Source organism: Temnothorax longispinosus, chromosome 8 (assembly GCF_030848805.1).
Source record: "Temnothorax longispinosus isolate EJ_2023e chromosome 8, Tlon_JGU_v1, whole genome shotgun sequence".
Lineage (NCBI taxonomy): Eukaryota > Metazoa > Arthropoda > Insecta > Hymenoptera > Formicidae > Temnothorax > Temnothorax longispinosus.
The window spans coordinates 6364286-6377697 of NC_092365.1; the positions used below are offsets into that span (position 1 = coordinate 6364286).

Sequence of the window (13412 nt, forward strand, 5' to 3'; positions counted from 1 at the left end):
GAAATATTTGCAATTTCAGAAGTCTCGAGAACTGCGTGGGATTATTCGCGGGATTGATTTTACTTTATATGTTCGCACGATCTCTCGCGGGATAATCGCGATAACGGTAAACGGAATTATACGCCGAGAAAGCCGAGTGTTCGCGAGCGACTGGCATGCACCGCAGCGAACGTTTTGCAAAGGTAATAAGCAATACCGCAGCTCGTGCAGCTCAGCTGTGAGCACCACTACTGACTCATGCGGAAACACGGGCCGACGGAGGGGATGGATCCGAGACCCGAGGTGGAGAGTGTAGGGGATGGCGTGCTGCGGCGGCTGTTGCCTCAAGTCAGTACAGTATTATACTAGCTGGTGTGCTGGATGGTAATCGTTCGCGAAACGACGCGACCGTGGAAGTTCCTCTCGCGTGCATATCCGTTAATTATCCCGAAATCTCGCGCGTGCAGTTCCGTGAACCGACTTCCGGCAATTGAGAGCGGAAATCGATCGAAGGTGGCAAGTGGAGTTCTAACGCTCAGCTGGACCCACGCTAGAACCTTGCTCTCTCTCTCTTTCTCTTTGTTTGCCGAAATCCTTCTATCGGCGTGGGCGAGCTGCGAGTCCTTGTTTCGCCGACGTTTACATCAGTGTTTCATCGGTACACTCACGATTACGTTTTCGCAATCGATTTGCAATCGATTTACCGTAATTTTCTCTGAAAATTTTCTCTGAAAATGTGACGCGACAGCTGAATCCGGTGAGTTACAGCCACGCGGTGTGCGAATGAATTTTATGATCGCGTCTATGCGATAGGTGTGTGTAATCGTTACACGCGAGGTCCAAGGTCGAAAAATGCTCGACATTTGCAACTGTTATACAGCGTACACGTGCGACGGTACGGCGCGTTATTTCGATTTTCGCTGTAAGATAATTTTCCGTTGGAATATAATTTTATTTATTTTATTCCGCAATCGCAATAAAGCGTCTCGGTATTCGGGTTGCGGTATTAAAAACAATTAGATGAGAAATCACTTTGGCATTCAACAACTCCGACGTTTAAAAAGCACACGATAAGATACCTCGCTTCGCGAAACTCGGAATCGGAACTCTACACTCTGCAATTATCTCGAGGGCAATTTTGCTCCGTTTCATGTAAATAACGTTACCACTCCTTTTTTTCCCCTACTTATTTCGCGATTCGCTAGACTCTTATGATGCGCGATCGCGTTTTTTAGCCGGCGGAGCTGTATCACGCCGGGAGGTAAAGTTTGACTGACTAATTAGTAATCAGGCGCGCGATTACGTGGTGCTCTCGATATTCGTCACAGTACTATGACGACAATGACGTCAACTGAAAACTCGTGGTATCTCCGAGAATCGACCGAGACTGACGGTCGCCGACACGCGATGCCGTGCCGGTTGCACGTTGCAGGCTCGGCATGGCGTAAAGCGGGGAGCACAGACTTTTGCATAACGCATAATGCGTAAGCATAAGAAAATTGATTGGTCCATATACATGTGCATAAAGAAATAGACCACGCAATTTTCTTATGCTTACGCATTATGCGTTATGTAAAAGTCTGTGTTCCCCGCTCACTTGTAACGTGTTCACGTGATAACGTAACGATATGCGCGCAAGGACGAACAGTACGAACACTGTAAGACTAGAAAAAATGCGGAAATTCCCCGAGGAACATAGATGGATTGAAAAGAACCGAACTGCTTGGCTGGCAAAATAAAAGATTGAATTTAAGATTTCTGCATTTCTCTTCCTGTCCCTAGTGATTAATCTGCCTCTGCGTAGTTCTGCATATCTACTGAATCATTTATTGATCGCGAAGTAACAGTGCTGTAAGAAAGAAAGAGTGAGAAAGAAAGAGAGAGAGAGAGAGAGAAAGAGAGAGAGATGCAGTTAAATTTCAAATGGAAACTCATTTTTTAATGCATTTTAATTTTTTCTAAAAAAAATGAGTAATTTTTTAAAGTTTTAGTCGTCTTTCATTTATCTAACTATTCTAACTCTTTAATAACTCAAAGAATAAAATTAATTTTCTATGAAAATAGAGATTAAAAAATGTCTATTAGTTAATCGATCTCGAAAAAAAAAAAAACATTCAATTTTCCAAGTATCTTTCTCTTCCTATTCTCTTTTAATTCATCTATTTCTTACAGATAGGGAACTCTCAAGCAATTCGCGGAAACGGAATCTTTATGTTTGATAGGTATTGCACGAGGAAACATTTATCTTCTTTAATGAAGGAGAATTAGAGCAACTCAACACTTGCAGATAAATCTCCGTTCGATAAATGCAATTTACGGCCTTTCGTTCGGACGATCTTTAATATTACATGAGAATCATCCGTTTCGCAAGGAATTTCAAACAATTTTCTGTATTAGAGCTTGACATATTTATCCTTGAGGAGACCTCAAGACTCAAAGATATTATCGTGAAAACAACAAATTGCAACGAAGAGATATTTCTTATTCTTTAATTCCTGACAAACAGGAAATCTGATAATTAAAAAATCAATTTGATCGAATATCGCGAGATATTAGAAGAAACTTAAAAAATACAATCCTACACGGAGAGAATTTTCCGTTATATTTTACGTTAAATTCACTACAGATGTGGGACAACTTGCCAACCAATCAAATATTATCGGTAACAATAGGAACTTTTGAAATATACAAAAGATATTTTACAAACAACGTAGTAAAAATTACCAAGCACGTTGGTCATTTTTGAAAAATTATTGAAATTTTACTATATATTTTAGTAAAATTAATCAACCATATTTTATATTTTATTGTAATAGATATTAATATTTTTTATTGTGGTAGACATTAATCAGAACAGTTAGCATAAAATTCTTTGTAATACATGTTATCCCACAATAATTTTTAAGGTAAAATCTAAGAGAAAGTTCTCTCAGTGTATAATTCTACGTATAAAACAAATGTCTGTGTTTCGAAAGAAACATTGACCGATATATCATATCAACGAGGTAACGGGAAAACTGATAGAGTCCAGAACCTTTGAGTTGTGTATCTGAGATGATAAATTTCCTCGTGAGCGAGTTAAATTTTTAACTCTAAAGAATTCTATTATCGAAGGAAACTTTCGCATTGTAAAGTTACGAATCTGTCAAGGCCTGATAACGTGTACGATAAAAGACATCGATAACAGCACGTATAGTAAATTAAAACCTGACGAGGGAGTATATACACGTGAGACTACGCCAAGTTCATTTCGTATTACCGCACAAGGTGAACATACCTCTGGCGCATTTCCCCGCGAAACGATAGAGCGAGACGATATATACAAAAATAGAATTTTATGAACAATAGCCTCATTGAGCGGCAATGATTCTTGCAAAACGCGAAAAGTTCGTGTATTGGAGCTAACGAGTTTGTCCCGCCTCTGCTGATATAGCTTACATAATCGCGTCAGAGGCGGCACACGATCGTGCAAACGATGACCTTGGTGATCTCTTACCGGTGGACCGTCAGCTTGGCCACTTCGAGGAAGCGAAGCCGGAGATGATGCCGAAGAGGAGCTGACACTGGTTGTGTGTCGCGCCCGGTTTGTCATTTCGACGATAGGACGAGAGACCTCTTGGCGCTTTTGGGAGAGATGCCACGAGCTTTCGACCGACGTAAGTGCGAGGCACTTGGAGCTGAATAAGAAAAAGAGAGTGACCACGTGGGACGCGATTCACGTGCCGGATGAGACATGACTGTCAGCTATACTGCCGAGGTAGCCACTTGCAGGGGCCTCGGTTGCTTCCTCAAATTGCTAATCAGGTGAGATTTTATCTATATAATTGTCAACTAAAACGTATAATTTGTTAAAAATTTCAAGCTATTTTTTTGGCGTGGATTTTTTCATTCGCCTAATCTTTTTTATTTTATTTTTGTTATTTCTATTTTTCCTATAACGTTCATATTTTAATAGTTTCCGAAATTCCATTTTTATTTCTCGATGTAACGTCATTATATTAGTCACCGTGTTAATTTTACGGATGCTCTTACTTACCTTACTATTATACATTTGTTTTCTTTTTTTACCTACTTTTTTTGTTTTCCAAAATTGAAATAGAAATAAAGTTACATAAATAACAATAAATGATTTCGCATTTTAATACTCATTTTGCGGCCAATAAAATAAACGTGGGTGTAGGTTTGTAAATGTCAATGATATTCGCAAGTTAGTCGCGTCCCTGACGATAGTACCGCGAATTACGTTGGAATACTTCCAATTGCAAATAACGGGTGACGTACATTTATTTCCAACCTGTTTGCATAAAAACACGACGCGCTCTTCACCATCGAGAGTTGACGCACCTCAAACATAGTGCCACTGCTGGTTAGTGAGGAAGGAACTAACAATAAGCGCAGATACGGGGCAGGATTATTGACTTTCGGTTCGATAACAGCACGCGAGTAATGTTATCGCGTTTTATCGGTTTTGATTTTAATACTTTCATCAGCGCGATTTTAAAGCGCACTATCATCGGGATTTTTGTCCACTCGGCAAAAACGGATGACGAGATCGCTCATTACGAGACAACCATCGCTTTTGACAGATGTTTGTACGCGCGTCTGCTTCTCATTTAACGAGCCGCGCGATTTGTTTCAGATGGCGGGCGAGCATTTACAAACTCGTCTGGATCGATCTGACGCTCTTCCTCTTCATCTACTACTGCCTGTCCGGCATCTACCGATTTCTGTTGAACGAAGACCAGAAGAAGGTATTCGAGTCCGTGGTGGCGTACTGCAACGAGTACAGCGACCTGATACCGGTGTCATTCGTCCTGGGTTTCTATGTCACTATCGTCATGAATAGGTGGTGGAATCAATACATGGGAATACCGTGGCCCGATTCCATCGCGGTCTTCGTATCGGCCACTATACACGGCAACGACGAGCGTGGTCGTCTAATGCGTCGAACGATACTTAGGTATCTCGTACACTGTAAAGTTATAGTGTATATAAGCTGCAACGATATACGCAGGGCACGCGATTTAAGTTGGAGAGAAAGACATGTGATATGTGCAATGTGAACTCTTGTTCTTTCTTTTAAGAGGAAAAGATTGATTAATCAGTGTTCCCAAGCATATATGTATCTGTACCTTATTATTAGAGGTAAAGAATCGTATCTCCGGTTTTTGTCAAAATTAGAGTTAATTTTTTTTCCAATATACCAGGAGTTTAAATTATAATAATTATATAATTAAATCTTATGTCCGATATTATTAGTTTTTAAGGTACAATAATGTTTAGAAAAAGTTGTGTTAGAAATTTTTATAGAAAAATAGTAGATATATTAAATCCTGTTTTGTCTCAATTTCGAGTAATGGAAATACGATTTTTTACCTTTAAGATACAGATATATTTTTTGTTGTATAAATATTAAATTAATTAAAAATATTCTTTAAATATATTTAATTTAATATGTCACAGAAACAAATTTTAAGTTATTCCGCACAAATTTTATGTATTATGTAGCGAGTTTTACTTTAAATCGCACTGTATGTGAAATTTTGGTTCTTCTAATAAATAAATTATAAATTCCGTTTTTTTCAGATACGTGTGCGTCTGTTTGACTATGGTCCTAACGAATGTTGCGCCGCGCGTAAAGAAGAGATTTCCCACCATGGAGCATTTCGTGGAGAGCGGCTTGTTGCTGGAGAATGAGTTAGCGATATTTCACAGCCTAAACGCGAAATTCCCGAAGCCGAGTAAGCATTGGTTGCCGATAGTTTGGGCTTCGAGCATCGTAACCCGCGCCCGGAAGGAAGGTCGAATACGTGACGACTTCGCGGTGAAAACTCTCATCGACGAACTCAACAAGTTCCGCGGGATGTGCGGCAGTATATCGCACTACGACACGATCAGCATCCCGTTAGTGTACACTCAGGTAGATATGGAGGCTACTTAAATTAATAACTGCGAAAGGAATGCTATAAGCATAAACCTCGAGAAGTCGAGAATAAAATTTAAGTGTAATAAGCATATATTTAATCCTTTGCAGTCCAAATCATTTCTCGCACATAAGCGGGGATCAAGTGTCTCCTTAATTTCATCCAATTGGCGAAAATGAAAGAATTTTTATTATTTAGAAGAACTTATGAAAAAGATTTCAAAAGTGCAATTTATTTAATCTCATACTGATTTGAGTACTATAGAGTTCTACACTACACGGAGGTATTAAGTCGAGTCCAGCTCGACGCAGGACTGCAAAGGGTTAATAAATTTTTGCCGCAAAGTTTGCCGCATACGAATTTCAAATTCTATTTTTACTATAGGTCGTAACATTAGCCGTGTATACGTATTTCTTGACCACCGTAATGGGTCGTCAGTGGATTCAAAAGTCGAACTCGACCATCGATCTGTACTTTCCAGTATTCGCGACATTGCAATTCTTCTTCTATATGGGTTGGCTGAAAGTAGCCGAAACGTTAATCAATCCGTTCGGCGAAGACGACGACGATTTCGAAGTAAACTGGATAATCGATCGCAATTTGCAAGTAAGAACTACTTTCTCGCTGTTTGTTTTCTCTTACAATTCAGGTATAATAATGCTGTGTATTTATTTGCTTTCAAGGTAAGCTACCTAATCGTCGACGAGATGCATCACGAACATCCTGAACTTATACGCGATCAATATTGGGACGAAATATTCCCTACGGAACTCCCGTACACTAACGCGTCGCAACTCTACCGCGAGCAACCCCCCGAACCCTCAACAGCCAACATACAATTGTCCGCCGCGCAACAAGAACTGCAACCGTCATCGGTCAAAATCGACGACATGATGCCGGATGCCGATCATAAATTCCGCTCCGACATCTTCGACGACGCCGCATCGGGAATACATTTCACCGCGAGTGGAAAGCTGTCCCGGTAAGCGCAGATTATTCAGTTTCTTGAATATTTTTTATTTAAATTCAATATGAAGTCAATTTATTCACATCATTATTATTATTAATATCATAATTATTTTTAACGCAAATTCAGAAGCGATACAGACAGCACCGAGAGACTAATAAGGTAGCTATTCATATCTCGCGACCAAAATTTTGTAGAATTCTAAGTATAATAATTATTTTTATTTTAATAACAAAGACATTGTAATCATAATATTAACAATATTAGATAATAAAATCGGATTTTCAAAAAATAATATAATGTATGTAATATATAATATTATAATATTGATGTGAGAGAAATCGACAGCTTATCTTCACGATTCTAAGTTCTATTAATTTTCTAATTAGGAGTGCCAGCAGAGTGAGTAATCGAGATCGCAATCTCAGTGGCGGTTCTACTCCCAGCAATTTGGGGGAGTCGCTCTCGAGGGTGAGCAGCGTTGCCAATGTACTTAAACGACTGTTTAGCAAGGATGATAGGCCTGACGGAGGTGCCACGAGTGCCGCGAAAGCCGCGGGAAAGATGCCGAGCGTGGGTTCAACAGCTTCGTTGCAGACGCGACCACCTATACCCGGTACGTTGCTTAACGTTAAGTGTCGCGTTAAAACAATTTGATTGAGAACAAAATGAAATACAATGGTAATGTCATAGTTGCAGGTGGTTCCATGAGAATAGGCGTCATCGAGGAAGTGGACGAGCAGCTGACACTGACATCGTTAAGACAATCGAACGAAACCCGGCCTCACGTACAAAGTATATTTGCGCAAGGCCCACCACCGCCGAGTGATCCCGTCGACGTTCCTGGTGTCGCACAATCTTACAAGCGTGACTTCTCCAAGAGTGCACCTGCACGCGGAGGAGCTTTAACTGTAGCTGGCAGTACGGAATCCGCTCGCGAAAGGCGGAACATTTTAAGGTAATTTAACGACAAGTCCAAAATCAACAACTTTCGAACAAGATTGAACGATTTCCAATAATTGTTGTAAACTTATATCGGAAAATTCGCGACTGTGTACACGACACAAGTATGGTTTGCCTGAAAATTCATCAATTTGATAGCCCTAAATTTTATTAGAATGAAATTCCACTAGCAATACATTTCCATAAAGTCAAACTTGAATAGTGACTTGAAAATTAAATTTCATTTTAACACTAGAAGTATCAAGGGGATCAAAATGACCCGTTTGACAATTTTTAATAATTTATATATATTTTTTAAAACATCTTAATTTCTGAAATTTTCCCTGACTTTTATTGAAATTACATATAAATAATTAATTGTATTAATTTGCTTTCTCTTTTTCTCTTTTCTTTTCTAAGATTTCTTCGGTAGAAATAAATATAGATTAATCTTCGGCAGTTCTAGTGTTAACTAGTGTTAATTATAATTAGGGTATCTTAGGAATAATCTTGATTTTCATGAAATTTACTTTAATCTCAGGAAACAGGACTCCATGCAATCGATGAGATCGAACGTCACTTATGACTTACCACCGCCGAGTTACACCGGAAGCGGGATAAACGACGATTTGCCCAGTACCACGAGCTCCTCGTGCTCCAGCGACAATAACGATAGCGAATTTACGAAATTGAAAGTCGAGAGGAAGGAGCAGAGACGTAACCGTAGACTCGCTCGAAGCGCTAATATTCTGAACGAAAGTGAATCCCCCCCAAAAAGTCCTCCCGAGTCGGAAACTCTCCTGTTGACGGAATTAGCGGACGCGTCGCGACTAAGTATGGAAACTAGACGCGAGAAAGGCGATCAAACTTAGAAAGAATACGTTGATCCTACATCGACGTTAGTTTACCTGATTAAGCCTTAATAACAAGATATTCGATCGAAGTATAAGAAAATAGTGTGACAATACATTATTATGATAAATTTGTTACATGTCTTCGATGTGCTTACGAAACAATATCTTGTGAAACAATTATAAAGTTACACATATATACAGATTTTATATTGCGAATAATATTATTCGTTTTAAATCAATTGCGAGATTTTGCGATTAGAAATGTTTTAGCATTCTGATATTCGCTTTAACAACGAAGAGTTTATAAAGAGTTGATAAGAATATTTTTTACATGTGTATATGTATATGTATATAACGCAGCAGTACTGTCGTGCGAAAGTTCTTCGCGAAAGCCAGCTGAAAAAATTTTGGCGTTTCAATTTGTAGAAAATAAAAAATTTTCTTTTAGATAATAGTTTGAATACAAGAACATGTAATTGATCTTGACTACAATAACTACGCACAAGATATTTTCATAATCTTTCGAGAGACTTAAAGATTTAAGGCAAAAGGTGCTATATTAAAAGAACTTTTTAATGCTGCGATTGCTGCGAAGGTGCTATAATTGCTACAAGCCTTAATGCTGAATCAAAGATATTCGATTAAACTATCTTAAACTATATTACGTATCACAGCAATTTCGAAATAGGAATACTTCGTTTTTGGAAATTGAATGAAGAACTTCAAATTTATTTAAACAAAAATTTTGTATTTTATTATTTTTTCTACGTAGCTTCAACTTTTGCGTTTTATCTCAACATTGCACACGGTGTCTTACTGTACGCTTAAACGACTTGATTGCTGCTGGTCATTTTCGATTAACATTCCACGATGTACACGATTTGTTACGGTGCTACGTGAACCGTTTGTTTTGCAGTATTATTGAAATAAAGTATTTTTAATAAGATACGATTTGTTTCTATTTTAGCAGAATATTAGGTGCCGATTCCTTGTATTTTATGATATGTCAATCCTTTTTAGTCCATCAAATCCTGATGAGTACCACGCTAAATATTCCATATATGTATACGATATATTTATAAATACACAGATTTTCTAATAAAAACGCAAAAAAACAATAAATAACACGAAAGATAAGAGCTATTTGATTATCGTGTAAAACGCAAGTAAAATGTTGAAGGACCATTTCCAGTGCTCACTAAAACATCTCGAAAATTTAATCCGATTGATTTATAAAAAATATACTGTAGGAGAGTGTAAACTAAACTACGATCGCATGGAGCGCATTTGCTGAAACTGTCGCACAAACGCGGGGCAGAATCCCAAAAAGCTGGCCAAAACCCCCAAAATAAACAATATTCTAGTTGGGGAATTTGAACTGTTGGGTTGGCTAGAGAAATATCCCAAGGGTAAAAATCCGTTAGTATTAGAGTCAGATCCCTTATACCTGCTTTTATAAATAAATACAAAGGCGACCTTCGCTCGAGCAACATCTGGGGCGCACGCAGGAGAAAAAGCAAGCTCGTGTTTGAAGAGTTATAAAATTTCGTAGAGTTTACCGATTTAACTTTAACAAAATGGAATCAACTCGTGAAAGTAAGTAGAATATAATTGTGTTTGTTAGAATACTCAATATTTTTATAGAAAATAGTAATAAGGTAATAAACTTACGTTAATTTTACGTTATAAAACTAAAAAGAAATTTAGTTTTGAAGAAAAAAGTTTAATAATTCTGCAGAATTCTGTCATCTAACATATTGGACATGAAAGGTGAAACTATTATTTATAAAATAAAACAAAATTCAGCTGCCTTTAAGTGCCTAACGAGTTTTTATGCAGGTTTTTGTAAAAAAGAAAACAGAAAATGTTATTTTAGCGTAACTAAAAGAGGTATAAATAATTTTTTTCGTTTACTTGGATAATTGTTTCAACTTTTTTGAACGTATATGATGTATATGTAAGGTGATTTAGAATTTACATGCAAACATTTCTTTTTAAAACCAAATTTTCTAAATGCCTAAATTGGCTAAATTTCTAAATCCCATGCGCGGGATGTAAGCCTGTACTTTATTCGAGTAAATTTATATGTTATATGTATTTATATACAGTGCTTCAAATTTGTTGTATAAAAATTAAATACAAATTTTATTATATTAATATAATTCAAACTTATAATGATTAGTACATTAAATAATCATTATTATTTACTAATTCATTTTATATGATAATTTTTTGAAAACTTGAAATAGAAATGACTATATATTAATTTAATTAAAGTGTAACTAATTTATGTATTAAACAAAAACTGTTTTTTAGGTTCCAATTCAGAAATGCCTGATGAAAATGGTCTGACAAGAAAAGAAGTTTTTAATTTAATGAGAAATAATTTAAGTACAAGTGCTACAGAAGCATACGCAAAAATTGACGAATTAATGTCTTGCAAATTACAACATCCGTATAATTTATCTGACCACGCTAAACAACCAATACGGAAATTAATTTTTGATTTAAAAGACAAGTGGCAGAAAAGTAAGAGAACGAAATCTATCTTTTTTAAAACCTATGACGAATGGTTAGGAGTATTTATTTCATTTGGACTCAAAGAAGAAAATAAGGAAACCGATATAGGAGGTTGACCATCAACAAGTTTTGAAGATTCTATATAGTGAGATAAGTAAACGAAGAAAGACAGAAAATTTGCGTACACAATCAAGTACTGAAGAGGTTTCTTACGCAGCCCAAATGAATTTGCGAGCAGAAGGAAAAGTAGATGCAGCAAAAATATTAAAGCATGTGACATCGAGCAGTCCAAGTAAAGCAAAAAGGTATCGAAAAAATTTTCAGTATTTTGAAGAAGATAATTTTACTCCTGATGAGGCTCTTTCTTTATTTGTTGAACTTAAATTTTCAAGAAATAAATATCAACTATTACGAAATGCTTGCTTGCGAAAGAGATCCAAACTTTTTCCATCATACAAAGAAATATTAAAGTCTAAAAAAAATTGTTATCCTAAAGCAGAAATAATTAATTAACTCAAACTAGTGCAGAAATACAAGTACAACCGAGTACAACCTTTACTAGATCACACGATTAGTCGTATTTTACTTACTCAGTTGGATGTAATTAAATGTTTAACCGATCAACAACGTGAAAATTTATCTTTAATTTGTAAATGGGGTTGCAATGGCAGTTTTGGGCACAGTAGATATAAACAAAAATTTATTGATGATGAAAAAAATACAGATGAAAGTATTTTATTCACTTCTATTGTGCCACTGCAATTCATACATACAGATAAAGTGACGAATGAAACAACTGTTATTTGGAAAAATCCAAGACCTTCTTCTCCAAGATTCTGCAGACCAATCAGAATTCAATTTTTACATGAGACTACATTGCAGAAATTACAATACAAGAGACAGATTATATAAAAAAACAAATAGTTGAACTTGTTCCTTTTGAAACATATCAAGATAGAAAAAAGATATCTGTAACATATCAACTTGCCTTGACAATGATTGATGGCAAAGTATGCAATGCATTGACAAGTAATTCTACGCAACGTTGTTATCTATGTCAAGCAACATCCAAAGATTTTAATAAAATAGATTTAATTTTAAGTAAGCCAATACTAATAATAATAAATAATAATAATAATAAATATTAATAATAATAATAATAATAATAATAATAATAATAATAATAATAATAATAATAATAATAATAATAATAATAATATAATAATATAATAATAATAATAATAATAATAATAAAAAAACCCCGAATAACAAATTTTAGATCGATTTATAAAGAATTTGGGTTTTGGCCAGCTTTTTGGGGATTCTGTCCCACTGTAAAACGGCGCGATAAACCTGTATCTCTGATGTATAACACAACTCGATACTTTTCTCAATTAACGCTTTCCGATACTACTTATGCCCGTATCACACTAGCGGCTCGCGGCCGCGACTGCGATTGCGATTTTGTCCCTTGACCAATGAGAAAGAAGCTGCTGGCAATTCGGACATTTCTCATTGGTCAAGAGACGAAATCGCAATCACAGTCGCGGCCGCGAGCCGCTAGTGTGATACGGGCATTACGCGCGATATTAATTTTCTGTAACTCAAAGTCTTAATTTCAACGTTGATCTATGAAAAATCCGACGTAGAACCGCACGAGCTTATACGACGCTGTCGATTATATTCGTGAGAAAGGAGAAAGCGTGATTGAGCAAAATTAATGCAGAAATTAAATGCGAAATGTTCTCGCAAATATTGAAAATAAATGTAATTAATTACAAAACGATGCATGTACTTACATGGGGATGACCGTTGTCCATCGTTTGCAGTTTCGACGCAACAGCTTCGACGCGAGAAATTAACAGACGAAAAGTACTGACGCCAGGCAGACACAAAACTAAAGCATCGATACACTTTACGAGATATAATTCGTCGCGCGCGGAGTTTATTTTTAGACGATAACACTAGCGAGAAGCACGGGACGGCTCAAACGTGACTTCGCAACTGGATCGCCATTCAAATTTTACCGGTTAGTTTAATGTCGTGACGATCATGAAACATGGAAACGATTGAGGCAATAATAATATTGTTGTAGTATAATAGTGTTTAATATAGTGTTAGAAATAAATTTCGTAATGTTATAATAAATGTTACATACAATCGAAATAACGAATTAATTACGACAATTTCTTTAATTAAATATAATAAATATTACTATTACAAAGG

The 13412-nt window shown here is 36.4% G+C and overlaps 1 protein-coding gene across 11 annotated transcripts; it reads left to right on the top strand.

The window, feature by feature from the left end:
* Positions 1–333: 333 nt before the first annotated feature.
* On the top strand, positions 334–9612 carry LOC139817917 (bestrophin-4). 11 transcript variants are annotated; one of them, XM_071786205.1, is made up of 11 exons: positions 334–736; positions 2152–2201; positions 3413–3783; positions 4619–4939; positions 5566–5899; positions 6288–6509; positions 6587–6885; positions 7000–7032; positions 7260–7486; positions 7564–7828; positions 8354–9612. In XM_071786205.1, exons 3-11 carry the CDS (start codon positions 3713–3715, stop codon positions 8682–8684), a joined length of 2103 nt encoding a protein of 700 aa, XP_071642306.1. In that variant the 5' UTR covers positions 334–736; positions 2152–2201; positions 3413–3712; the 3' UTR covers positions 8685–9612. The 11 variants fall into 11 exon arrangements, with proteins under 11 accessions (XP_071642306.1, XP_071642308.1, XP_071642310.1 ...); XM_071786207.1 differs by having other exon boundaries at positions 3490–3783; XM_071786209.1 differs by having other exon boundaries at positions 334–492.
* The last annotated feature ends 3800 nt before the right edge of the window (positions 9613–13412 follow it).